This window comes from Chlamydomonas reinhardtii, chromosome 14, assembly GCF_000002595.2.
Source record: "Chlamydomonas reinhardtii strain CC-503 cw92 mt+ chromosome 14, whole genome shotgun sequence".
NCBI classification, from domain to species: domain Eukaryota; kingdom Viridiplantae; phylum Chlorophyta; class Chlorophyceae; order Chlamydomonadales; family Chlamydomonadaceae; genus Chlamydomonas; species Chlamydomonas reinhardtii.
Window position 1 is genome coordinate 3,299,783 of NC_057017.1, and position 25,903 is coordinate 3,325,685.

Consider the following 25,903-nt stretch of genomic DNA (forward strand, 5'->3'; position numbering starts at 1 on the left):
GTGTCCGAGGTTGGTGGGCCCGGCATGGGTTTCTGCATGGAGGATGCCCTGCTTGGCACCGTGTGCACTGTGCAGCAGCCTTGCTGAATCCATGGAGCTTACTCCGGTCCCAGGCATCCAGTCAGCTTGTGCCGAATCACAAATCCTTACATGGAGAACGGCAACCAGGGGCTCTCCTGATTGGAACCGGTTAGGCGACCGAAACAGGGAGCGCCGTCGGCACGATGCAGGAGGTGCAGGTGTGCTGCAGGCCTATTTGATTGGGCCCACGGAGCACACCCATGGAGCTTACTCCGGTCCCAGGCATCCAGTCAGCTTGTGCCGAATCCTTTCGCCCCTGGCCCTAGATCCTACTGACTCTTCTAATTCTTTTGCTGAGTTTATAACTCTGTCAGCTACCTCTATTATCAAGTATCTCCTGCAGCTACGTAGCTCATGCCAACGGCAACCGGCCAAACAAACCAGCCCCCATTCGAACAACTGACGCAATCAGTAATCAGTTCATTTGCCCGCTTGCACTTGTCTGCCCGGCAAGGCCCGGCAGTACGTACGGAGGCAGCCTACAGATAGCATCAGCAGCAGCGACTGCGATTTCCCTTATTGTTTGATGAGAGCATGTGACAGGATTGCGTGTGTATGTGTGTGGGACATGCAACGGCACGCTGTTTCAGGTGCATGGGTCCGGCATGCAGTAGTAACCCGTATTTACTATAGCCTACAATGCACGAACTCCGCAAACCCCACAAGAAGGCCTTACTTTCACGGACATGCTGCAGCCGCCGCGCAAGTTCTGTCTTCACAGCGTTTGCATTCCCAGCTAAGTTGTGCGCTCCCGCCCAATCAAACGTTTCACTCCACTGGCGTTGCTATCTGCTTCCCATTTCTTTGAGATCAAGTTCGCGCCCTGACCATTTTCGCCGACCACCTGAGCTCCATCAACTCGATGGGTTCGGCGATTCCCTTCAGCGAGGCAAGCCCGAGACTGCATGCCAGCAGCACTCTCCCGCCCGTGGAGTGCGGTTGCGCGCCCTCCGCCTCCCCGCTGCTGCTGCTACTGCTGCTACTGCCAGGGCTGCGGGGCTGCCGCCCCTCGCCACGCTGCCCGCCAGCTGCTGCCGATGGCTGTAGCTGTCGCTCCTTTCGACTCGGCGAAGGTTCGCTAGCCTGCGCTCCGCTTCCCTCCTCCTCGTCCTCCTCTTCAGAAAGGTGGTAGTGATGCGGGTGCGAGAAGGCGATCAAAGGGTGCTGCAGATGCCCAAAGGCCGCACCGAGGCCTTTCGACTGATACTGTTGCGACGGCGAGAGCCGCCCGCTCGTACCGGCGGCGCCTGCCGCAGCCGCGTCCTCGCCGCCGCCGCCCACGTGCAAGCCCCGTCCGCTGCCGCCCGCTGCCTTTGCGCCGCCGCCGATGCCATAACCGCCAACTCCGGTCATTGGCCCCGTACCGTTCTCGCTGCAGTGGCCACTCTGCGTCTGGTGCTGAAGGGCCTCGAGGCTCTCGTAGGCAAACATGCGGCTGCCGCCGCCACGGCTGCCGCCGCGACTGCCGCCACGGCTACCGCCGCCGCGGCTGCCGCCGCCGCCAATGGTCGCGCCGTCAGGGCCACTGGTGCGGCTGGTGCGTAGAGAGCTGAGCCCGTCGCTGCTACGTCGATACAGCACCGCCGCCGCCGTCGCCGCGGCGGCCGCTGCCGCCGCCGCCGCGGCTGTTGATGCCGCGCCGACGGCTGTCAGCTCCGTTTGGGCTGCTACAGCTGTCGGCAGGATTCCGCTGTTGCTACTGCCGTCGGTGCGCTGCCTGATGAGCAAAGGTGAGGACCAGACGGCCGCCACGGCGCCGCCGCCGCCGCCGGCGCCGCCGCTTGCGCGCGCCTCCGCCAGCTGCTGCCCCGGCGGCGGCGGCACTGCTACTGCCGGCCCCTGATCGTACGGCAGCGCCGCCGGCGCCGCCCGAAGCAGCCTACTGGCACCGCTGCCAGTTCCGCCGCCTCCTCCTCCTGCTCCTCCGCCAGCCGCCGCCGCCCCTACTGCTGCTGCTGCTGGGGCGGTTGACCACGAGCCCCCGCCGCCGCCGCCGCCGCCGCCGGCGGCGGCTGTTTGTACGGCAGCGTTGTACAGGGCAGCAGACAGAGTCATGGTCTGGGAGACCGGAGAGACCTGCGAGGGCGAGCGCCGAGCGGGCGGCGGCTGTAGTAGCTGTAGCAACCCCGCGCCCGCCGTTGCGGTGGCGTACGTGCTACTGCCGCCGCCTGCCGCTGGGATGACAGCAGCGGCGGCTACAGCCGCCTCCGCCTCCGGTAGCTGAGGCAGCGTTGGCGAGTGCTGCTGGTGCTGGTGCTGCATGGGTTGCTGCTGGTGCGGTTGGTGGTGGTGGGAGGCGGGCGGGGGGTAGCTGTGGCCGCCGAAGGGGCTGTGGCTGTGGCTGTGGGCGTGAGCGTGGGTGTGGTGGCTGGGCGCGAAGTGCCCCACACCGGATGCAGGCATGGGGGTCGTTGAGGAGGAGAGGAACGAGGCCGCAGGCGACGTCGGCGGGTGCGGCGAGGGAACGTTCGGCGCTTGCGATGATGAGGGGCGACGGAAGTCGCCGCAGCTACTGCCGGTCCCACCTACTGCCGTCGCCAGGTCCATGAGACCACCGGCGTCATTTGAAGCCGCCAGCTCTCCGCCGCCGCCGCCGCCAGCGGTGTCGTTGCCGCGGATGGAGCTCAGCAGGGAGCGCATGCCGCCCGCGGCCCAGCCCGCGCCGCCGCCGCCTCCAGCACCTGCGCAGTTCATTAGAGTCGGGGAGGCAGATCGGAAGATCGCCAAGTGGAAGTGAGCAAGCCGCGAGGTGGTGAGAAAGAGAGGGCATGTCTTACTTGTTGTTTCACAGCGGCTGCACAGCTTTTGCGCAAATTCAGACATTTCCTGGTTTGGGTTATGTTTGTTCATCAAGGTACCGTGTACAAGGACTACGCCACAGACGCGACCACGGCCCGCTCGTCACGCACCGCTCGCGCTCATGTGTCGCGGCTGCAACGCCGCTGCCGGCTGCTGCTGCTGCTGCTGCTGCTGCACACCTGCCGCCGCCGCCGCCGCCGCCACCTCGTGAGTGGCCGCGGGCGGCAGAGTGCGCCGCACCAGGCCCCAGGCCTCGCGACTGCACAGCACCTGTATGCAGTTCGTTTGTTTGTTTGTGTGTGCGTGTGCGTGTGTGTGTTTAGGCAGCACATACAAGGGAGGCGACACATACAACAAAGCGCGCGCGCGTGTGTGTGTGTGTGTGTGAATGTGTTTGTTTGCGTGAGGGGCACACACCTGGGAGTCGCCGGCCTTGTAGGCGATGCGAGCCGCCCGGTTCATCACACGGCCCCTGTGTGTACGGCAGGAGTGCAAGTAAGCATAGCAGTGGTGTCTTCCAGAGCGTCCACAACGCACAACTCCATATTGTGCATGTGAATTCATCCAAAGCGGGCCGCAATGGACGTGAAAACCCGGTGTACCGCCGTTCCACTGGCGGCCGCGTGAGGCGAAAATCCGGTCCCCGAGACACCCGTACCCGCCGTTCACCGCTTAGCTAGCCCTCGCCAGTTGGGGCTGATGACACATACACACAGACAGACACACAGGCACACACACACAGACACACACACTCTCACACACACACACACACACACACACACACACACACACACACACACACACACTGAGAGAGACGCACACACACTCACCTGTACGACAGGCGGCCGGTGCTGGAGTGTACGTCACACGTCACCTCGCCCACGTGTATGCCCGCACGCACACGCGGCCCGCGGTGCAGCAGCAGCAACTGCTGCTGCGGCGGCTGCGGCGGCGGTGGCGGCTGTGACGGCGGCGGTGATGCCGAGCCGTGGGGATGCTGGGAATGGGGGCGCTGGTGGCTGACAGACGTCAGGTCTGGTCCGCCGCCGTACTCTGCTGCTACCGTACCCCAGCCGCCCCCGACCCCGATTCCAAAACCAACACCGAAACCGAAACCGTTACTGCTGCCGCCGTACACCTCCCGGCCCTGCGGGTGGCTGAGCACCGGCGGCGCCCAGTCCAGTCGCTGAAGGGCCTCGAGGCTGTCCAGCGCCCAGGCGGCGGCTGCGGCTGGGTCATGAAAGGCCGCGAGCACCAGCCCTTCGGCTGCCTCTATCAGGTAGCCGCCACGCCGCGCGCACAGGGCCACCTGCACGTGAGCATGCGTGCGAGAGTAATTGCATGAGTAAACCCGACGGTGTTAGTGTAACGATCGATGCACTGTGGCTTGTATACGTTTCGCCTTCATGTTTCGCCTTCGTTCTCCTCTAGTCACGCAACGGGCGTAGGGGGGGGGGGCGCTGGCAGGGGGCAGCACGCAGGTAGGGCGTGTGGCACTGTAGCACCAGCAAGTAAGCCAGCGGCAACAACGGCCTCCGGTGGGTGCTGCCCAGCCGTGAGCTGTCCGCGGGGGTGCCAGCAGACACAACACGACCGAGCGCGATTGGGAGCAGACGGATGGATGGGAGGCCACGCACACGCACGCACGCACCGCGGTGGCTCGCAGCAGCTCCAGCGCCCGCGCACCGACCTCCTCCAGGTCTGTAAGCAGCGCCTGCACAGACGTACGTGTGTGTATGTATGTGTGTGTGTGTGTGTGTGTGTGTGTGTGTGTGTGTGTGTGTGTGTGTGTGTGTGTGTGTGTGTGTGTGTGTGTGTGTGTGTGTGTGTGTGTGTGTGTTCGTGTGTGCACACAGCAGTCACACGCGAGGTCGCTCGGGGCCGAGCCTGCACTAAGCAAGCATGCACAACACTAGCTGCGGCACACACACACACACACACACACACGCCCGCACCTGCGCCGCCGGCACTGTGAGGAAGGTGATGGCCACGCTGCGACCCACGGGCGCGTCCACGTTGCCCAGCTGCGGGGGTGGGTGCGGGAATAAGTGAGGGAGTTGTACGAACTAAATCAAACCAAGCCAAATTAGGAAGTGAGGCAGCGTGCGTGGGAGTGAGGGATGTAGGGACCGGATCCCTTCGATGACAGAATGGAGAGATGTGGAGATTGCGGTAGCGTCCGGATCGATAAATGCGGCGGTCGTGCGCGTATGTGTGTGTGTATGTGTGTGTGTGTGTGTGTGTGTGTGTGTGTGTGTGTGTGTGTGTGTGTGTGGCTACAAGGTGGTAGGTGCGCATTCACGATGCGTACGCACCTGCAGGAAGTTGACGCCCCGCAGCGGCGCCCAGTGCGGGATGCGCGGACGCAGCCGGTAGCCCACCAACGCGTACAGAGCCACGCCGCGCCGCAGCAGGCCAGCCGCCGCCGCCGCCGCCGCCGCCGCCGCTGACGGCAACGGTGACACCGCCGCCGCACCGTAGTGGCCTCGCGCACCGCCACCGCCACTGGCACCAGTTAAAGCTGCAGGCGGCATGAACAGCGCGCCCGCTGATGTGGGGGAGGCAGGGCCGCTGCGGACGCTCTCGTCGCCGGCGGCGGTGGCGGCGGCGGCGGCTGCTCCGAAGCCAAAGCCAGCGGGGCCCCCGGCCGCTGATGCCGCCGCGGGGTCTCCACTCGGCGCCTCCAGCAGCAGGCGAGCGGGCTGCGCTAGGAAGCGCGAGGCCACACATCAGACAAACAAGAGGAGGGAAGAAGGCGTGTTGGTTTGGTTTGTTGCTGGGTTGTAAACGCCGGGAAAACTCCTATCCAAGCAACGGACATGCACGCACAGGCACGCTAGCCAACCAAAGCGAAAGCAGGCAAAATACCGGGGTGATCACGTCAACGTACGGTAGCTAACACAGCCGCGCCCAGCGCCCAGCGCCAAGACCAATAGCTCACCAGCCCCCATATTATTAATGACACACGACCTCGCTCGACCCGCATGCTTACGTAAATGGATGCCTTGCTCGAGTGTGCCGACACGTCCGCCGCCGCCGCCGCCGACATTACGTAATGAGAGACGGCATAGCCCGGCGGCTGCAGCGGCGGCGGCGGCGCCAGCAGCATTGTGCCGCCACCGCCTCCGCCCCTGTAGCCAGCAACGGCAGTAGCATCGAGCGCATCCGCAGCAACAGCAGAAGCTACAGCCGCCGGCGGCGGCGGCGGCAGCAGCAGCCCCTCCAGCTCCACTTCTCCGCAGTAGAGCGCCATGGGGGGCCGCGAGTCCAGCAGCGGCATCAGCGGCAACAGCTGGTGCAGCGTCCGTTCCGAGGCCAGCACCATGGCGCCCGCGGCCGCGTCCGACACCTGAATGAATGTGAATGTGTTGATGTGTTGATAATGATGTTGATGATGATGTTGATGTTAGTAAACAGAGCGCAAGAAAGGAGAAGTAAGAGCGCAAGAAGGCTGTGCATGCGATGCAGCAGACACCTGTGGTGTGTGTGTGTGTGTGTGTGTGTGTGTGTGTGGGGTGCCCCAAATAGTGGCGTGTGTGCGTGCGTGGTCACGGGACCGGTGGTGCCGGCGGTGGGTGAGGGCGACGTACATAAAGCAGACAGCAGGCGACTGTAACGCACCCGGGTGGTATACGGGTGGTAAACGCCTTGTGACAACTAAGTTCTCATTACAGCGTTACAGTGACAGGGAGGCGCACGGCCGAGGCGTTCATGTACACACGGGGCAGTCATGCATCCTGTTTGCCTAACCCAGCGTGCGTTGCGTTGCGATTGCGATTGCGATTTGCGATTTGCGATTTACAGGTTGCGATGCGTTGCGGTGCAGCCTTGCAGGTTGCGTTGCGTTGCGGTGCAGCCTTGCAGGTCGCGTTGCAGGTTGCACGGTGCTGCGTGGTGCGTTGCAGGTTGCCTCGCCCGGCGGCTCGTCACGCACCGCTTTGGCGATCTTGAGCGGCGCGCCCGTGTACGCCACGGCGCCGGTGGTGGGGTTGAAGCAGCAGTCGGCTGGATTGGAGATGCCTGCGTTGTTAAGAGAGAGATAGCGAGCTAGAGTTAGCGAGATAGGTTTAGCAAGTGTGTGAGCGGAGGTAGGTGTTGTGTACGTGATGAGCGGAGGTCGGGGCATGTTTGATTGACCACAGCAACCACATGCATGGCGCCGGCGGCCGCCGCCGCGCTGTTCCCTCGCTGGCACCAATCAGGCAGGCAGGGCCCCTACAGCCTACCCGGCACAGGCACACAGGCACACAGGCGCGCGCACACGGTGCCGAGTGTCGACCCTTTCCCCTTGTGTGCTTACTTAACACGTACCCGTGTGGAGGCCCATGCGCACACGCAACCCGCGGAACACCAGCGCGGGCCCCGAGCCGTTGTAACGCGAGCTGCGCCCGCCGCGGCGACTGGCGCCGTACAGTCCCCCGGCGCCGCCAACCGACACGTCACCGCCATAACCGCCGCCGTAACCGCCGCCGCCGCGCCCAGACGCGTCGCCAGCGACGTTGGTGGCGGCGGTTGGGTTGCTGTACATTAGGTGTGTGCCGTACACGGCCTGCCCGCCACCTGTTGTGGCGCCGCCGACGGCAGCCGCCGCCGCGGTTGCGGCTGCAGCAACCGCCGCCAAGCCGCCGTACACGCTCCCGTACACACTGCCATGCGCGCCGCCACCTCCGCCTCCGAAACCGCCGCCGAAACCGTAACCGTCATGCACGGCATGACTGCTGCCGCGGTTGGACATGTTAAACGCCGAGCCGTTGGGATTGATCACGGGAAACAGATCTCGGAGTTGCTCCCGCCAAGTGAGCGGGCGGCACTCTTCCGGCGGCGGTGGCGGCTGTAGCTGCTGCATCAGCTGTCCAGCAGCCCCTCCTCCCCCTGCTACAGCCTCGGCCGCCGCCCCCACTGTCACGTGTCCGGAGCTGCCGTTGCCTAAATGAGCAAGCATGCGCCCCAATTGGCCGGCCCCCGCCGACAGTGTGCCAGCTCGCAACAGCTGCTGCTGCTGCTGCTGCTGCTGCTGCTGTTGCGCAGCTAGTGCAGCTTGGGATGGTGGCAACCCCACCATGCCTGCCGCTTCCAACATCACCGCTCCTCCTCTGCCGGCTCCCACGCCCGCTCCTGCGCTTCCTACTGCTACTGCCGCCCCAGCAGCTGCTGCTACCGCCGCCCCACCCCTGCTGCTACTGCCAATGCCGCCTGTGTTGATGCGGAGCGGCGTGCTTTGTTGGCGTGCGCTCCGAAATAACGCCGCCCCACCGCCGCCGCCGCCGCCGCCGGGGGATGAAGGAAAGCCGACGGGTGACGGCAGGCTGGGCGAGCACCCGCCGCCGCCGCCGCCGCCACCCTCCAGGGCTGCTGCAGCAAGCGTTCCTGCTGCTGCCAGCCGCCGCGGTCTGGCAGTAGCAGCAGCGCCCGCCACCGGCACGGGCAAGGGCGCGGACGAGCCCCCGCCGCCGCCGCCGCCAGCCCCGGCCCCAGTCACGGCCGCAGCTACAGCCACGGTCACGGGGGGGATGGCTAGGTCACGGCTGTTGTTGGCGTTACCGCCACGGACTGACACGTCTACGTGGAGGCTGCTCCGATCCTCCGTCGGGCCGCCGCCACCCGCCGGTGCTACAGCCGCCGTCGGCTGTAGCTGATGTGGTGCTTCTGCTACAGCCTCCGCTGCTGCGTACGTGTGTATGATGATGGGCAGGTGAAGACTGGGCGGGGAGTCGATTGTCTCGGTGCCGCCGCCAGCGGCCGCCAGCACTGCGGCAGTAGCATTGTCCCCTGCTGCCGGCTGGCCCCTGCTCCTGCCGCCGCCGCTGGCAGCAGCGCTGCTGCTGTCTGCTACTGCCGCCTCTGCTGCCGTCGTCACCGAAACGCCGGCTAGCAGGTCTGCTGCCCGCCGGCGTTTGGTGCTGCCCGAGCCCGATGGCTGTAGCTGCTGCTGCAGCCGCCCCCGCCCGCTGTCACCGCTCTCCGACGGCGAGCGGCTCCCGCCGCTCCCCTCTGTTGCTACTGCCATGCAAGAAAGTTCGCCTTCAGTACCCGCGGCCACGGCGGCTGTAGCATCAACGTTACCGGCGACGCCAGCTTCGGCCGTCAGCGCGGGACCGTTGGCAGCCGCCGCGGCTGCTACTGCGGGAGGTTGGAGCAGTGGCGCCGTCATCGCGGCGGGCTGCAATGGTGAGTGAGGCTGTAGCTGTAGCTGTAGCTGTAGCAGCGGCTGCGGCTGTGGCAGGAGGCGATCGTTGTCGATAGGAGAGGGTGGCGTGGTCCAAAAGAGACCCGCACCACCGCCAATCTCTCTTCCGCCGCCGTCGCCGCCACTGCCGCCGCCGCCGCTACCACCGCCGCCGCCGCCGCCGGCAAACGACAGCCGTTTGATTAGTAAGGTGTTGCTGAGCTGCCGCATCAAGTCACTCTGCTGGCTGCTGGTTCTGTTTCGTGCTACAGCCGTCGAAGCCGTCGTCCCTGGCGGCGGCTGTAGCTGTCGCGCGTCATCCATGGACATGCGAGCCCGCGGCTGCCCTGCTGCTGGCGAGGCTGCTACTGCCAGCGGCGGAGGAAGCGGGCCCGAGCGGGCCAGGTGCGGCGGCGAGGGCGGCTGTAGCTGCTTGGGCGCCGCCGCCGCTGCCGTCGGGGCTCCGGAGGAGGCGGCAGCGGCAGTAGCAGCGGGCCTGAGAGGCGACATCTGATGCTGATGTTGCAGCTGCGGGCTTGGGACATGGTGGATCTGAAACTGGACCGCGGGCACGTTGGATCGTGAGCTGCGTGGCTGTTCGAAATCCAAATCCTGAAGTGCAGCCGGGATGGAAGCTGCAGTGGCCGCTGCAGCGGCTGTAGCAGCGGGCGGCGGCGGCGGCGGCGGCGAGGGAGGCGGCGATGGTGGTGAGTCCGGCAGTAGCGCGTCTGCGAATGACGCGCGGCACGCATTCCCAAAGTCGCCCCCCGTCCCGCTGTGGCTTCCCACCAGGCAGGCTGTAGCAGATGCACTGATGCCGGCAGTAGCAGAGGCCGCGCTCTGGCCACTGCCCGGCAGTAGCATGGCGCCGCCGCCGCCGCCGCCGCTGGCGTTAATGTGCAGCTGCTGTAGTGCCTGACTAAGCAGCCCGCTGCCGCTGCGCCGGCCGCCGCCGCCGCCGCCGCCGCCGCCGTCTGCGCCGCCGCCATGTAACATGACGCCGCCGGCGACACCGCTGTTGCAGCTACTGGCGGGCCGGCTGCTGCTGCCTGCCGACGTGAAGCTACTGCCACTGCCAATGGCGGCGTGAAGGACGTTCTTTAGGTGCGCGTTACGCAGATGCTGGCGCCGAGCATGATTGCTACTGCTGCCTGCGCCGCCAGCGGGCACGCACCAAAGCGGCGACGGCGGCTGTGGTAGATCTGCCGTCGCCTGCTGCTGCTGTTGCACCCCACTGGCTGTGTTGCTACCGGATGCCACACCGCCTCCGCCGCCGCCCCCGCCATTCTGACTGAGGGGGCTCTGGTGGGCGCCGCCAGCGGGACCACTGGCGGCGCCGGTGGCGTTGACCCATCGCCCGCTGTTGTTGCGGCTGCCGTGGCGGCTGCCCTGAAGCGAGTTGGCGCCGCTCGCCAGGGCCTCCCCGAGCACCGTTAGCGGCGTCGGCGGCGTCAGCGCCAGCGTCCCTGCCGCCGCCGTTACCTGCTGCTGCCCCGCCGCCGCCGCCGCCGCCGCCGCCGCATCTGCCGCTGCGAGCCCCGTATCCGCCGCAGGTCCCGCAGCCGATCCCGCAGTACCAGCAGCGGTTGCCGCGCCTCCGCCTCCGCCCAGTGCTGATGAGGGCAACATGAGCGACGGCGGCAGCGGCGGCGCCATTGCCACGGCGCCGCTGCCTACGTCAGCGCCGCCGCCGCCACCGCCGCCGCCTCCGCCGCCGCCGCCGCCGGCGCCGCCGCCATCTGCTGCACCCACCATCGGTAGTTCACCAAAGGCTCCTCCTGCTCCGGCATGACCCACATCCCCCACGTCATCACTAACCGACAGCCGCCGGCGGCTGGAGGCGGCGGCGCCCGCCGATGGCACGTCAATGGCGGCGGAAGACGGCGACGGCAGTAGCATGGGCTGCTGCTGCTGCTGCTGCAGCCGTGACGCCGGGACAACGCGGGCGGTTGGCCTGGGGGATGCGGGCTCGTCGGATCCGGAAAAACCGGACCCAATCTGAGCAAAATCTGCGGAATCAGATTCGGATCCGGATCCGAGATGGTCGCCGCCACCGGCTCCAAAGTTGCGCCGCCGCCGCTGCCTGCTGCCACCGCCGCCGCCGCCGCCACCAACCACAACGCCCGCCTCGTCTAAGAGCACGGCCAGGCCTGGCGGCGGCGGCAGTAGCAGCAGCGGCGACCGCCGGCGGCGATTGCGGCTGCTGCCGCTACTGCTGCTGTTGCTGCTGCTGCCGTGTGGAGGTTTCGCTCGGGTGCCTGCCGTACTGCTGCTGCCCCCCTGCAGCGTGCCGCCTGCTGCTGCGGACGACACGCCTCCTCCCGCCCACTGCCGCAATGGACCGCCGAGCAGGCCCCCCGGCCCCAGCTGCCCCCCCAGCGGCCCCGGCAGGGCTCCCGGCGGCGCCGCCGCCGCCGCCAGCGGCGGCGCGTGCGGCACGGCGGCGCGCGGCCAGCAGTCCCGGGACAGAGACTGCTGCAGCCCCTGCCGCGAGCTGCTAGTGGCGTACAGCCCAAACCGTAGAGCGCCGCCACCGCCGCCGCCGCCGCCATCAACATTGGCCGCCGCAGCAGCCACGCCGCCGCCGTCAACCGACAGCAACCGTCGGTCGTTGGGGCCAACGGCCTGCACGCCAACCGCCGTCAATAACGGTAACGGTTCGGAGTGGTTGCTACGGTAAACGCCACCGGGCACTGCTGCTGCTTCCCGCCGTGCCTGTTCTGCTGCCGCAATCGATGCCGCAGCACTGCCGTTGCTGAAGTGTCTGCTGCGGTGTCGCTGCCGCATTGCGCGGAGCTCCTCCACTGATGGAAATGTCAGCGGCGGCGGCGGCAACTCAAGGAACGGCCTTTCCGCCAGTGCCGCCGGCGCCAAAACAGCCGCCGCCGCCGCCGCTGCAGCTGTGCTGGGACCCGTTGTGCCGCCCGCTGCCGTAGCAACACCGGGTCCGCTGCTGCTGCCGCCGCCGCCACCAGCTGCTGCTGCTACTGCTTCTGCTTCTGCTGCTGCTAGTGGAGGGGGAGTAGCGGCCCTGCCGGCATAATAGGGCGGCGCATCAATGCTGGCCGACGGCGGGCCAAGGGAGGTCGTGGGAGCTGCCTCGCGCCAGACCGGGGACCCGGCTGCAGGCCATTCGCCCTCATAATCCGTTTCCGTCGCGGGGCTGGGCCGCTCATCGTCATTTGTGGTGTTGCCTCCGTAATCTGTGTCGTCGTTGTCCGATGCAGCAGCTGCTGCTGCTGCCCCATCGCGGCCGGCAGCGGCGGACCCCCCGCCGTCATGGTCGCTGCCGTACCGCGGCGGTTCCGGGATCATGAGACTCATCTGCACTCAGGGCAAGACAGTCAAGTAAGGAGCAGCGGACGCAGGTGCTTTGACCGCAGGCTCCACAATTGCGTCCAGCACATGAGCAGGACAGGCAGCGAGCGTGGCTGTGGACAGCCAACAAAATAAAGTCCCACCGACCACACGAACAAAGCAACAAGCAAAGTGCCAGGAAGCCTGTTTGCAAACCGGGTCAGCTCGCTTACCGGCAGTAAAAAGGTGCTGCCTGAGTAGGCAAGGCAGATGGATCCCTGCCGCGCGCGCCGCGGCCCGCCGCCGCCGCCGCCGCCGCCGCCGCCGGCGCCGCCGCCGCCGCCGCCGGCTCGCGTGCGCTGCTGCAGGCTGCTGCTGTCACTGTGTTCTTGTTGGTGGCTCTGCAGGTGTTGGTGTTGGTGGCTCTGGTGTTGGTGAATCCAAGACTGAGAAGTCGGACTCTTCCTGTTGCCGCCGCCGCCGCTGGCGCCGGGCCCCAAGGTGGCTGGGCTCCCGCCGCCGCCACCAACGGCGCCGGCACCGCCACCCCCGCCGCCGCCACAGTACGTCGTGCGGTACGTGGCGGCGGCGGGCACGCCACTGACCGAGAAACGCTCGCGCTGTACCAGCTGCACGGCACTGTCGTCCTTGGCGGCGGCGCCGCCACTGCCGTGCATAACGCCGCCGCCGCCGCCGCCGCGACGCGACTGCAGCCGCCAACTCGATGCCATTGCACTGATGACCGCTCGCGGCGTCAGGCCGCCGCCGCCGCCGCCGCCGCCGAAGCTGCCGGCAAAGCTGCTGGCGGCGGCGGCGAAGCCGTGGGAAGCAGGGCTGCTAGCGGCGGCACCGCCGCCGCCACGCCCCGCCGCCACCGCCGCTGCAAGCCCGCTATTGTTGACGCTGGGTTTGAGCTGCCCCAAGGATCTGGCGTTGGGGCTGCTCGAATACTCTGGTATGGGGATCGGCAATGAAGGCAGTGGCGGCGCCGCCGGCACAGGACTGTCAGCACGCGAGGCCGCCGACACGCCGACGGAGTGGCCGCCGCCGCCGCCGCCGCCGCCGCCGCCGCCACGGCCGACGCTGCCGTCCCCATGCCTACTGCTGGCGGCGGCGGGCGGCGGCGCCGCCAGCAGGGGTGGAAAGGCTGCAGCGACGGCGGCGGCGGTTGTGGGTGAAGATGGCATGCCGCCGCCAACCCCGCCGCCGCCGCCGCGCGAACTGCTGTGTGTCCCGCCGCCGCCGCCGCCGCCGCCGCCGCCAATGTTGAGCGTTAGGCGTGACATGCGCCGGCTGCATGCACACGTGAACATGTGCACACATGCTCACAGGCACACATGCAAGGCATATGCATCGGTGGTGTGTGCGGTGAACCAGTGTATGGATGCATACAGTTGGTGTTTGGATAATGACGAAGGATGCTGTGGGGGCCTAGCTAGAACCTGGCCTCAGTACCAATCAGAGGGCTGCAGTAGATTGAATCACCTACCTGACACATGTGCCCACACTTTCCCATGCTGTCTGCTGCCCCATACATGCATGCGACGTACGTGCAGCACGCATAAACGGGAACCATCCAGCGGCACACATACACCCGAGACCACCAACAGCACACGCCGCCGGAACTCACTGTAGGGACCCAAGCCTCTGCATCAGCGGCCGATGAGACCCCTCGCCTCCGCCACCGCCAATGGATCCAGCCTGGACGCTGCCGTCCGTATCGTTACCGTAACCGCCAACATAACCGCCGTAAACAGCGCCGTAACCGCCGCTGCCGTACGCGCCGCCGCCGCCGCCTGTACGACCGCCGCCGCCGCCGCCGCCGTAGCTGTGGTAACTGCTGTCGCGCCCGCCGGCGCCGCCACGGTGCGAGCTGGGGTCCCGGTCCCCTCCCAGCCCCATCTCGCCGCCGCCGCCGCCGGCTGTAGCTGCTACAGCTGCCGCCACTGCCGCCGCTGCTACAGCCGCCGCCCGGTCCTCCGCCGCCCGGTCCAGCCGCTCCTGCCGCTCGCGGTCCTTGTGGTGGGCCTCGAACGGGTTGTGGCGCGCGGGCGGGCAGCTCACCCACACCTGCATGGTCGGGATACACCGTATAAGGGAGGGAATTACACGTCACGTGCGTACCGTGTGACAGATAAGCGCAAGGACAGAGGGATTCGATGTGCGCGTTCAAAGCCCCGCAGAAACAACCGCCCCTGTCCGCGCCCCCAGCCCCCCAGCCCCAGCCCAAGCCCAAGCCCAAGCCCCAGCCCCAGCCCCAGCCCCAGCCCCTGCCCCGACCCCTGCCCTGGCCCCTGCCCTGACCCCTGCCCTGAACCCTGCCCTGGCCCCTGCCCTGGCCCCTGCCCTGGCCCCTGCCCTGGCCCCTGCCCTGACCCCTGCCCTGACCCCTGCCCTGAACCCTGCCCTGACCCCTGCCCTGGCCCCTGCCCTGAACCCTGCCCTGGCCCCTGCCCTGGCCCCTGCCCTGACCCCTGCCCTGGCCCCTGCCCTGGCCCCTGCCCTGGCCCCTGCCCTGGCCCCTGCCCTGACCCCTGCCCTGGCCCCTGCCCTGGCCCCTGCCCTGGCCCCTGCCCTGACCCCTGCCCTGGCCCCTGCCCTGGCCCCTGCCCTGGCCCCTGCCCTGGCCCCTGCCCTGGCCCCTGCCCTGACCCCTGCCCTGGCCCCTGCCCTGGCCCCTGCCCTGACCCCTGCCCTGGCCCCTGCCCTGAACCCTGCCCTGGCCCCTGCCCTGGCCCCTGACCCCTGCCCCAGCCCCAGCCCCAGCCCCAGCCCCAGCCCCTGCCCTGAACCCTGCCCTGGCCCCTGCCCTGAACCCTGCCCTGGCCCCTGCCCTGGCCCCTGACCCCTGCCCCAGCCCCAGCCCCAGCCCCTGCCCTGAACCCTGCCCTGGCCCCTGCCCTGAACCCTGCCCTGGCCCAGCCCCAGCCCCAGCCCCAGCCCCTGCCCTGAACCCTGCCCTGGCCCCTGCCCTGAACCCTGCCCTGGCCCCTGCCCCCATGCTTTGCCCCGGCCCCTCTGCCCTTGTGCCCTCCTAAAACACACACACACACACACATATACACGCAAACATTGTCTTTGTTTCCTTGTACCCTTCTAACACAATCATACACACGGACACGGACACGGACCCACCTCGCAGCCGTCTGGGTGCTCCAGCAGCTCGGGCGGCCAGGACTGGTCCTGCGGGCGTGGGGGATCAGGAACGGGTGTGTGATGAGAGCGTGCCAACCAGTTGCCAGTTGGCAGTTGGCGTAGTTGCCCGCTGTGAGTTGCTGCACCAGCAGGGCGGGCAGTGTGGGTTGCAAGGCTCCCATGCCCTGCCCGCTACCTCCCTCGCCCCCTCTTAGCTAATTGGATTGAAGTGAACCACTCTCCTCCCCCCTCCCTCCCTCCCTCCCTCGTTCCCCTCCCCCCCTCGTTTCGCTTGGTTTGGTTTAGTTTGGGCTGGAGTTTACAATCCCCCCTCCCCCCCCCTTCCCACACACGCCCACACACACACGCCCCCACCAGCAGCTCCTGCTGCGCCGCCAGCGCGTATCGGGCCGCGTCCGCCGGTGACCAGAAGGCGAGGATGAAGCAGTCGCCCTGTGGCCCGTGGTGCGGGGCAGGGGCAGGGGCAGGGGCAGGAGGGGGCACAGGGGCACAGGGTCAGGGTCAGGGTCAGGGGCACAGGGGCAGGCATACACACGGGATGCAGGAACACGCACACCGAGACGGGGAGATGAATGGGCAGACAGGCGCCCGTACAGAAACACACAACCATGGACATCAGAATGAGTGTATGGATGGGTGGCGAATGACATATGGGCGGCGATTGGAACCCCCAGAAGCGGAAAGCAGAGAGCAGAGAACGGGCCAGACCAAAGGGGTCGGACCAGACGGGACCAGACCAGACGCACCTCGGTGGCGCTCTCGTAGCCGTTGTACGGCCGCAGCAGTTTGCGCAGGCAGGCGTGGTGGAGCCGGATCTGTGTGTATTTCGGTTGGCAGTTGGTGGTTGCGCCGAAAGGCGAGTGTGTGTGTGTGTGGGGGGGGGGGGGATGGTCAGAGGAGCGAGGATACGGCACGCGAGTGGCAGGAGCAGCTGCGATGCCCCTGCCCCGCCCGGCCACGCCACGCCACGGCACGCCCAGCCAGTATGCCATTGCGCGCACACACACAACACCGCCGCCACCGGGCGCAGGGTGCGACGCCGCAAGCCACCAGGGGAGTCTGCCCCTGCGCAGTCCGCCTGCATACGGATAACCCCTCCCATACTTCACCGCAGGGCAGACACGTGGGCCTCTCGATCGGCACTCAGACGCCCGCTCCATTTCACAAAAACACACACACGCCACGTGGCACGCGGCACGCACCGCCTTGTCCATTGAGAAGGCCGCCACCTCCTCCCACAACACCGTAGAGTTCTGTGATGGAATGGGGGTGGGGGGGCGGTAGTGTGGAGTTCTGTGTGGAATGGTACTCACAAGGGCCGTGTCTACACCGTGAGCGTGTGTGCACGTGGCCAGGTGTCATCAAAAGCCACTCCAGCCAATCCCCCAACCCCCACCAGCCCGATGGGCCCGGTTGCACCCTCCCTTCGGACTGCGACCCTGGACTCCCTCTCCCTTCCCTTTTCTGCCATTGCCTCTCCCTTCCCGCCCCTTCCCGCCCCCGTCTCATGCTGAGCACGCACGCCGCTGCACACGCGCCATGGCACGCCACTCTGGCCCTCCCCTCCCTTCCCTCCCCTCCCCTCCCGCCCACGTCCCTCCCTCGCACGCCGCGTCCGCGAACGCACCATAATATCCTGCACAGCCAGGGGGGAGGGGCAAAGCAGTCAAAGGGAGGGAGGAAGGTGGGGGAGAGGCGAGAGGCACGGGGCCCGTGCGGCCGTCCAGGTGGCAGGGCCGCAGTGACGCAGCCGCAAGTCAAGGACATGGGGCAGCAGCAGTGCCCAAAACGCCGCAGCCGCCATACAGCCGCCACACAGCCTTCACGCAGCAGCACTTCTACACGTTGCTTTACCCGTCCGGCCTAAGCCTTCCCCCCGGCCTCCTACAGGGCCCTCCCGTACGCACATGCCGTATGTGCGCACACGCGCCTCCCGTACTTGCGCACACGTGCCTTGTCAAGAGGGCCCCATGCATCATGGGGTGATTGCCATACAGTGTATACCGTGACGTACACTCACCGTGACCAGCAGGGTGGTCTGGGGCCCCGCCCCCGGGGGTCGCACGCTGCCTGCCAGGGTTCGTGTGCGTCGGCACTGCCGCCACAGCAGCCACCCCAGCACCGCCGCCGCCAAGCCCAGCAGCAGCGGCAGCGCAATGACCAGGGCCAACAGCACAGCCTGTGTGTGTGTGGGGGGGGGGCGTTGGGGGGGTTGAAGTAGGGCGTGTGCGTGTGGTGGCTGTGGTGGTGTATGGGTATGGGGGCGGGGGGGCTGTGGGCGTGGACAGTGGGTGGGTGCGTGGGTGCTGAAGTGCTGCTGGGGCGAAAGGAAATGCCTGAACGCGTCTCGTAGTGGACGGGGTCTGTGTGGCATCAGGATCTGCAATGCGACCGGCGTGTGATGTGTGCGGGGGCGTGATGTGGTGTTAGAGATGGTTTGGGTTCCGGGGAGAGTCGAAAGGTTGGGTGCGGGACGGGGCGTGCGAGCGCAGCCCGCAGGTGCAGTTGGCGCGCTCTGCCACCTGGCAGTGGTCTGTCGCCGCCTGGCGCGCACGAGACCCTTCGCGTGCTCTCCCACTGTGTAGACCTCCGTAAGATGTGCTGGGCAATCATCCTGGGGGTGGCCGAAAAGTCTACTTTTGTCGGTGAAACACGTGGGGATTGTTGCGGCGAGTCGTCCTAAGTCGCCTTGTGAACCCGCAGCGGAAAGGGATGTATTTCGCGAGATGTATCTTTGGAAGAAATGGGCGATTGTGCGTACACGGCCTGGCCACCTTTCCCGCGGCGACTGCCTATGTCCACGCTGCGCCTGTACCAAACCCCATGACATCCGCTCCAAATTTGCACCTACATTAACTCCATCCGTTGTTGTAGGCGCTGAATTGGTGCTCGGCGATTGAGGCGACGCCACTTGCTGCAGAATCCGCTGCGCGAGGGCGCGTCCGGTCAAATTTGACCTTCTGAGCGCGCCATCCATTCCAAGCCACATGTTGCCGCCACTTATAGATATGTTACAGCCCGCGGCGTCGCACTACGCGTGACTCCCTGCATGTCCACGGGGCAAACAAAGCTGCCCCCAAACACAGCCATAGCTAGTAGAACACAAATATAAAGCTTAGGTTGCACATATTACATCTGGTAGTGATAATAGAGCTGGATTGCGGGCTGCGTGTCGTGCATTGGGCGCACGGTGGCTGTGATGAGTAGTCAAGTTCACCTTAAGAGCTACACTCACACATTGCTGAGCGGTAGCTTTGCTTCATGATTGAATCGTCGCTTTGCATAATCACTGGAGAGAGGGCACGCAAAATTAGAAGACGAAAGTGCCTGCGGTGCTCAGACCCTCCCCTAGTTTTCCAATTCATAGAAATCGCTGTATCTTAACAACCTTTGATGATCTATGAAATTCTAGAAACTAATAAGCCACTGCGGAGAACAAGGGCTTTTGTCGGTTCGTGGCACCGGCTCCTTTGTAAGGCAAATAGAAATGACATGACTGAATGAAGTGCCCAGTCATAGTTCCACGGCGTCGTGATGACGCTATATTGGTGCGACGCCGGAAAGTGCCCACAATTGATGAGGCTTGTGGCGCTTGTTGCACCCTAGGGCCAAAGACATTCATCCGGTATGATTCTTCATTTTTATCAGAAGCCGCCATCAATAAGGTGATCACACAACTGATAGAGACCACGTGTTCCCACCGACAACTGCTTGTAGTAAAAAACCGGGTTTGTCGACAAGAATTACGGCCGAAGGCGCGCGGGCAAGGCGACTACCCGCCGACTACCTGAGAGAGAAGACCAACAGGAGGACATGTGTCAGGGCTTGCCGTGCAAGCAGGACGCATTTGCGCTGACATCCTGCCTCATGAGCCAAGGCTTCCCATCGCTTTCCCTCCGCCTCCCTTGAGTCCCTTCCCAAAAGCAACAAACAACACACGCCCCGGCCGCACATGCCCACCTGGCGTCCTGGCCATCTCCACTTCCGCATTGTAGCGCCGAGCAGCGTTGTTGTTGTGTCCCGCCGCCGCAAGCAGGGCAGGCCGCAAGCGAGCACGTGGCTATCGCCTCTGATGTCCATCGTCCTGTCCGCTGTCCCATCGCACACGTCCATCGTCTTGGCAACCAACGAACGCTGCTGACGAACCCCCAGGAACAACCGCCACTAGCGGCAGCAGCAACGCTTAAAGACTGCCGCCGCCGCCGCCGCAAGCCTCCTCGTCTGTGCTGCAATTGCTCATTAGCAGCTCCCAATTGCGTTGCGGCATCTGCAACGAAATGCGCGCCCACGGGCCTACATACGGCGACGACGAAGAAGAATAACAAGACGAAGAAGACGGCGAAGCAGTTGGCTGCCCGTCGCCGCCGCTGCCACCGCCACTACTTCCGCCTTCGCCGCCGCCTGCAGCAACGCCGGCCGCCGCCACCGCCGCCGCGTCTGGCGGCGGCGGCGGCAGTTGCTCGCCCCATGCAACTGTGACTTGGTTGTCCCACAGCGACTGGCGGCGCGGCGGCAGTTGGTCCAGCAGGAAGTGCAGGGAGCTGCGCAAGGCGCCGCCGCCCTCGCCCCACATCTCCACGCCGCACCTGTTGCATGGCACACACACACACACACACACACACACACACACACACACACACGCACGCACGTTTGCTCAGTGCCTCTTGCGATGGGACAGGTTAAGGGTAAGGGTGGCGTGCCGGTGTGGTGCAGTGCCTGTCCCCAGAAGATAAGGGCAAGGGCCAGGTTGGCGTGTAATGTGTGCGCCGTGTTCCCAGACCCCTACATTTAATTTGCGACCTTGCGAAGGCACACGGGCGCGCGGCTGCTCCGGTATAACACCGGAGTTCCTCAGTGCTTTGGCACGGCATGCAAGGAAGTACCGCAGCACCCCTCCCCCCCCCGGCCCGGCCCCAGACTTGGCAGCCTGGCAGCCTCCCGCTCCTCCCGCATGCCGGTGAGCTGCCTCCCGGGTTCACTTCGCCCCGGCCCCGCCCCCGCCCCCGCCCCCGCCCCCGCCCCCGCCCCCGCTCCCGCCCCCCGCATCCAACAGCCCATATCCCTCTCCCTCCTCACCTGCCCAGCCGCAGCCGCCCGCCCGCATCCAACAGCGCCAAGTCCGCCATGAGCGGCTCGCGCCCGCCACACACCACCGCCAGACGCCGGGCCGCAATCGCACCCACGCCCGCACCCGCCGCCGCACCCGCCGCCGCGCCCGGGCCCGCATCCGCCGCCACGCCTGTACCCGCCGCTGCACCCGCGCCCGCCGCCGCGCCGCCAGAGCCGGGCGGCGGAGCAGCAGATGAGCCCAGGCCATTGCTGCCGCCGCCGCCGCCGCCGCCACTGGCAAAGACAAGCGGGTCCGCCACAGCGCCGCCGCCGGGCCCAAAGGCACGAAGCCATGACGCTGCAAAGCGCGCCGCCGCCGCCCCCACGGCCTCTCGCGCCCCCGGCTCGTCTCCCACCGCCTCGTCGCCCGCCGCCGCAACCTCTGCCGCCGCGCCGCCGCCACCACCGCCGCCTCCTGAGGCGTCGCCTGCTGCTCCTCCTAGCGCAGGCGGCGGCGCCGCCGCCGCCGCCGCCGCCGGCTGCCGCCGCTTCAGCGGCGGCGCCAGCCACACAATGTCGCCGCGGCGGCTGTCCGCCTCCAGCCGCGAAGCACGCGCGCAGCTGAGGGCGCCGCCGCCGCCAGCCGCCGCCGCCGCCGCTGCCGCATCAGGTGGCGGCGCCATCGCCCACAGCCGTACCACCACGCCGCCGGCCCAGGCGCCCTCACGCTGCTGCTGCCCCTCCTCCCCACTGTCATCAACGCGGCCGTTATGACCACCTGCGTTGCCGCCGCCGCCGCCGCCGCCGTCGTCGGCTCCCGGCAGGCGGCTCCAGTCGATGTAGAGGTACGCCGCCGGCTGTAGCAGCGGCGGCTGTGGGGTTGCCGTGGCAGTAGCAGCAGCAGCAGGGGCTGTAGCAGCTGGTGTGCTGGGGCCAGCGGCGGCTGTAGCAGTTCCAGCGGTTGCTGCAGCTACTGCCGCTGCTGGCGCTGGCGCTGCTACTGCCGCTGCGGCGGCTGATGCGGCGGCTATCGCCCGCTTGTGTGCGAGGTAGTGTGGCAGGCCGGGGTGGGCGTCGTGTGGGGCCTGGTAGTGCAAGCGCAGGCCCCGCTGCGGGCAGTGATGTTGTTGGAGGGGGAGAGGGAATGGGGCAGACGTGAGTGGCAGATGGCGGGAGGTATATGAGAGGGGGGAGAGAGGGTATGAGCGAGGTGACTGGGGGCGTGGGCAACACGCGACAAGACAGCGACAGCGACAGGGCAGTGCGGTGGTTGCTCTGCCCCGGCCCGCCCCCAGCCCATCACCACCCCACCCCACCCACCTCCCGGCACCCATGCCCCCGAGCCCACCCCACCCCGGGCCGTGGCTTTTCCTTGTCTCCCCTCTTTCCTGGTGTAAGTACGCTACGAACCCCCCGACCCCGTCCACCTGCGGCACCGCTGCGGGCGGGCACACCGGCAGTAGCTGCTCATAGTGTAGGTAAGCCGCCAGGTGCGGACCCGGCTTGGAGGACCCGGCTGTAGCAGCGGCTGCCGCTGCACTTGCCACTGCCGCTGCAGCTGTAGCTGCTACTGCCGGCGCGCCGCCAGGCTGCCGCCAGGCGGCGGCGGACGACGGACCCGGGATCCGGATCCGCATCATGCCGCGCTCGTCCAGATCCGGATCCGACACGGCGGCTGGATCCTCGTCAAAGCACTCGGGAGGATCCTCGTCTCCGTTGGCCGGGCCCGGGTTCACGAGGTCCGGATCCAAAACACCGGCTGCCCCTGCCCCTGCTGCTACTGCCCCTGCCCCTGCTGCTACTGCCCCTGCCCCTGCTGCTACTGCCCCTGCTCCTGCCCCTGCTGCCCCTGCTCCTGCCACGTCGGCGGCTCCTCCAGCTGCCACCGCCGCCGCCGCCGCCTGCTGCTGTTGTTGTTCCTGCTGCTGACCTCCAGCCGCCCCGCCCTCGTCTTCCTCCCCTTCCTCCTCTTCGTCAGAGTCGGAGTCGTCGTCCCACACGTACAAGCCTGCGACGTCAAGGGGGGAAGAGGTGAGCAGCACGTCAGCATAGCGCATGTCCTGGGGGGGGGAGGGGGGTAGCAGCACATGAGCTGCGTGCTATCCAGGGTTTTACACGTGGGCACAGCGCATGTTGACCGGCGGCACGAACCCCAACTGGTACACAACCCTTGCTCTTGGGTCTTGGAAACGCGGCCCCGGCCCCGCCCCCGTCCCCCGGCCTCCCACTCGTCTACCCGCCCTTACCCCCCCCCCTTCCCGGCCTACCTTCCACGTGACTCTGTAGCAGCCGCATGCGGTCGCCCTGTGTACGACACGCATACAACCACACACACGAGTGTAAGGCAAACGCACAGACACGTATACGTGAGCAGCAGTACAGCAAAGTATGGCATGTGTGTACGGCACACACACACATACATACATATGCGCCAGCATACCCAGCCACCTACCAAAACCCAGAACCCCAGAACCCCAGATCCCCAGGACCCCAGAACGCACCAGCGGCAGCCGGAAGGGTCGGCTGTACATTGCAGCCCAGCAGCGGGCCCCATCGCCGCTGCTACTGCCACTGCCACTGCTACTGCCGCCGCCGCTGCCGCTGCCGCTCGCACCGCCACCGCCACCACCACCGCGACCCCGCTCGTGCAGCCGCGCCTCCGCTAGCAGCGTCAGCTCTATCACGTGCGGCGCCATTGGCAGTAGCTGCTGCTGCTGCTGCTGCCAGGTGCCGCCCGGTGCTACAGCCGTGAGGCCGGGCGGCAGGTCGGGGTCACCGCTGCCGCTGCAGCTTGTGCCTGAGGCGGTTGTGGTGAACACAGGTCGTGTGTGCGTGTGTGTTAAACAAAAACGAAGCCCGCCCAAGCGGCGCCGCGTGTGTGTGTGTATGTGTGTGTGTGTGTGTGTGTGTGTGTGTGTGTGTGTGTGTGTGTGTGTGTGTGTGTGTGTGTGTGTGCGTGCGTGCGTGCGTGTGTGTGTGTGTAAGTGTGCAAGTGTGTAAGCGTGGGGTGTGTGTGTGTGTGGGGGGGGGGGGGGGGTTGTTACAGTGGAACTGTGTTATGGTTAGGAGGACTGGCACTGTACTGCACTGTGTGGTAGTTGATACAGAGATGGGCAGCGGTGCGTTAGGCAGTGGTGCGGCGGGTGTTGGGTTGCTGGGGTGTTGGGGTGCCGGAGTGTTGGGGATTTGGGGTGCTGGGTGGCAGGATGGGGGCCGGCGACAGGCCGTTGTCGCACCGACCCACCCCGAAAGGACAAACACGCTTGGCAACTGGCAAGAGGGCCGGAGCTATCGTAGCATTCAGCGAGCTCCTCGAAACCCCCATTAATGCAGTATGCAGGCATCGCCCCGCCTTTCCCATTCCCCCATCATCCCATTCCGACCATTATCGCATTCCTCCCGGCAGGCGCGGACGCAGGCACTGACGCAGTCAAACACCCGTCTCAGTCGCACACACAAACAGCAGACAAGCACGCACACACACAAATAGACAAGCACGCACGCGCGCTCTTACCCGGCTGCCAGGGCGGCTGCTCCGCCGCCGCGCGCCGCACCCAGCCCGGCAGTCGGAATCGTAGCCACACACTCTGCGGGTTCACAGCGACCCCCAGGCACCGGCACAGCGACGACCGCAGAACCCGCCGGCCCCTGCTGCTATTGCCATTGACACTGCCGCTACTGCCGCCACTGGTGCTGCTACTGCCGCCAATGGTGTCGCCAGTACTGGTGTTGCTACTGCCGCCGTTGACGGGCGCAGGAAGCAGTAGCGTGACGCGCACCCACCAGCTCCGCACGCCTGCTACTGCCGCCGCCATGCGGTGCTGGTAGGCGAGGTGGGCGGCCAGCGGGCAGCGCTGTGCGTGTGTGGTGTGTGTGTGGTGTGTGTGTGTGTGTGTGTGGGGGGGGGGGGTCACTGGGTTGTGTGTGGGGTGTGTTGGGGTGTGTTGGGGTGGGGTTGCATTAATGATTGATTAAGAAGTAAAGTTTGTTTGCGGTGTGTGATACTGCGCTGGTCGCGGTGAGTGGGAGCGTGGGACCAACTTAGGCACAAACAGATTCTTGTACACATGTACAGTACAAGCGCGCGTGTGTGTGGCACGAAGGCGACACCGGCCGCGCGTGGAAAACAAAACCGCACGCTCACGCACACGCGCAATGCGGTGCTGTGGGCGGTGGTGGTGTTCGACCCACTCACCACCAGGGCTGCGAAGGAGGCGCCGGGGTCGGCGGGGCAGGGCCAGGCGAGGCGGCCGCCACCGCCACCACCCCCGCCACCACCCCCGCCACTGCCGCCACCACCCCCGCCAACGCCGCCGCCGCCGCCGCCACTAGCGCCGCCCGCATTTGTCCGGCTTGACTCCACAGCATCCTCAACAGGAGCTGCCGCCGCCGCCGCCGCCGCCACGGCGCTACCCGCGCTTTCCATTGCCGCCGTCCCAACTGTAGCCGCGGCGGTAGCGGCTGGCGGCTGTAGCTGTGGCGGCTGTAGCTGTGGCGGCTGTAGCTGTGGCGGCTGTAGCTGTGGCGGCAGCTGCAGTCCGTACTCGGCATGCAACTGGGTCGTCCACAGGGAGGGGCGGGAGGCGGGGGCGAGCCAGGAGCGGCACACGGCCAGGCAGCGTGCCAGGGAACGACTGCGGGGGGGGGGAGCGTGGCAAGGCGAGGCAGGCAAGGGAGGCAAGGAGTCATGGGAGGGTGGCGAACCCGATCTGTTGTGACAGCCGATCTGTTGCGACAGCTGATCCGCCTGGGCGCTTCGTCTTCGCCCTGCACATTGAGCAAACCCTTGGGCAGCTGTGGCGTGTCTGGTGGCTTGGCTGTGGCGGGTGCTGTGAATGCATGCGCACCCCGCGTATGTGTGAAGCACGGTGCCGTGTGATTGACCTGCTCTCGGCCTTGCCTGTGAGCCCCACGCCTGCCCAATGATCCCATGCGCCCCCACCTGCTCATCCATTCTCGGAATCGCGCACCTGTCCAGTCGGGCGAAGACGTCCTCCAAGATGTGCGCGGGCAGGTGCAGGATGGTCGCGGTCGCCAACCCGCCCGCCTGGTCCTCTGGGGCAAACCCAGCAGGGTTTCCGTCAGCGAGCTTAGCGAGCATGGTCGACGGCCAACGAGCTCTTGCGTTGTTGAGCTTGCATTCAGCGAACCAAAATGTCTGTGGGCGTGTTCCGGCGCCGATGGCAAGTTCTGGCGCCAATGGGCAGTGGCGATACGTGCAGGGCACTTGAATGTTTGGTGTGAGTTGCTAGTGACTACATACGTAGAATTGATTATAGCCGTATCAAATTAAACGCCGTCTATGTGGTCGTGCTGCACACCGAGTGTCGCTGTTGTTTGCCTGCGCGTTCCACG

The 25,903-nt window shown here is 66.6% G+C and overlaps 2 protein-coding genes across 2 annotated transcripts; both read right to left on the minus strand.

Annotated features, from left to right (window-relative positions):
* Window positions 1-134: 134 nt before the first annotated feature.
* On the minus strand, window positions 135-18,210 carry CHLRE_14g629840v5 (uncharacterized protein). The gene is made up of 20 exons (XM_043070362.1): window positions 18,107-18,210; window positions 17,520-17,678; window positions 17,127-17,135; window positions 16,702-16,752; window positions 16,246-16,314; window positions 15,854-15,931; window positions 15,479-15,526; window positions 13,974-14,413; window positions 12,577-13,636; window positions 8,203-12,370; window positions 7,192-8,073; window positions 6,815-6,900; window positions 5,873-6,229; window positions 5,196-5,582; window positions 4,836-4,904; window positions 4,532-4,594; window positions 3,711-4,189; window positions 3,298-3,352; window positions 2,991-3,150; window positions 135-2,762 (listed from the first exon to the last, which is right to left on the minus strand). The coding sequence occupies exons 1-20, from the start codon at window positions 18,110-18,112 to the stop codon at window positions 892-894; spliced, it is 10,497 nt and encodes a 3,498-aa protein (XP_042917035.1). The 5' UTR covers window positions 18,113-18,210; the 3' UTR covers window positions 135-891.
* Window positions 18,211-18,498: 288 nt separating this feature from the next.
* Window positions 18,499-25,900, minus strand: CHLRE_14g629880v5 (uncharacterized protein). Its single transcript, XM_043070363.1, has 9 exons — window positions 25,519-25,900; window positions 24,744-25,182; window positions 24,063-24,402; window positions 23,050-23,345; window positions 22,816-22,852; window positions 21,976-22,556; window positions 20,576-21,657; window positions 19,460-20,085; window positions 18,499-19,286 (listed from the first exon to the last, which is right to left on the minus strand). The coding sequence occupies exons 1-8, from the start codon at window positions 25,647-25,649 to the stop codon at window positions 19,683-19,685; spliced, it is 3,309 nt and encodes a 1,102-aa protein (XP_042917036.1). The 5' UTR covers window positions 25,650-25,900; the 3' UTR covers window positions 18,499-19,286; window positions 19,460-19,682.
* Window positions 25,901-25,903: the final 3 nt, after the last annotated feature.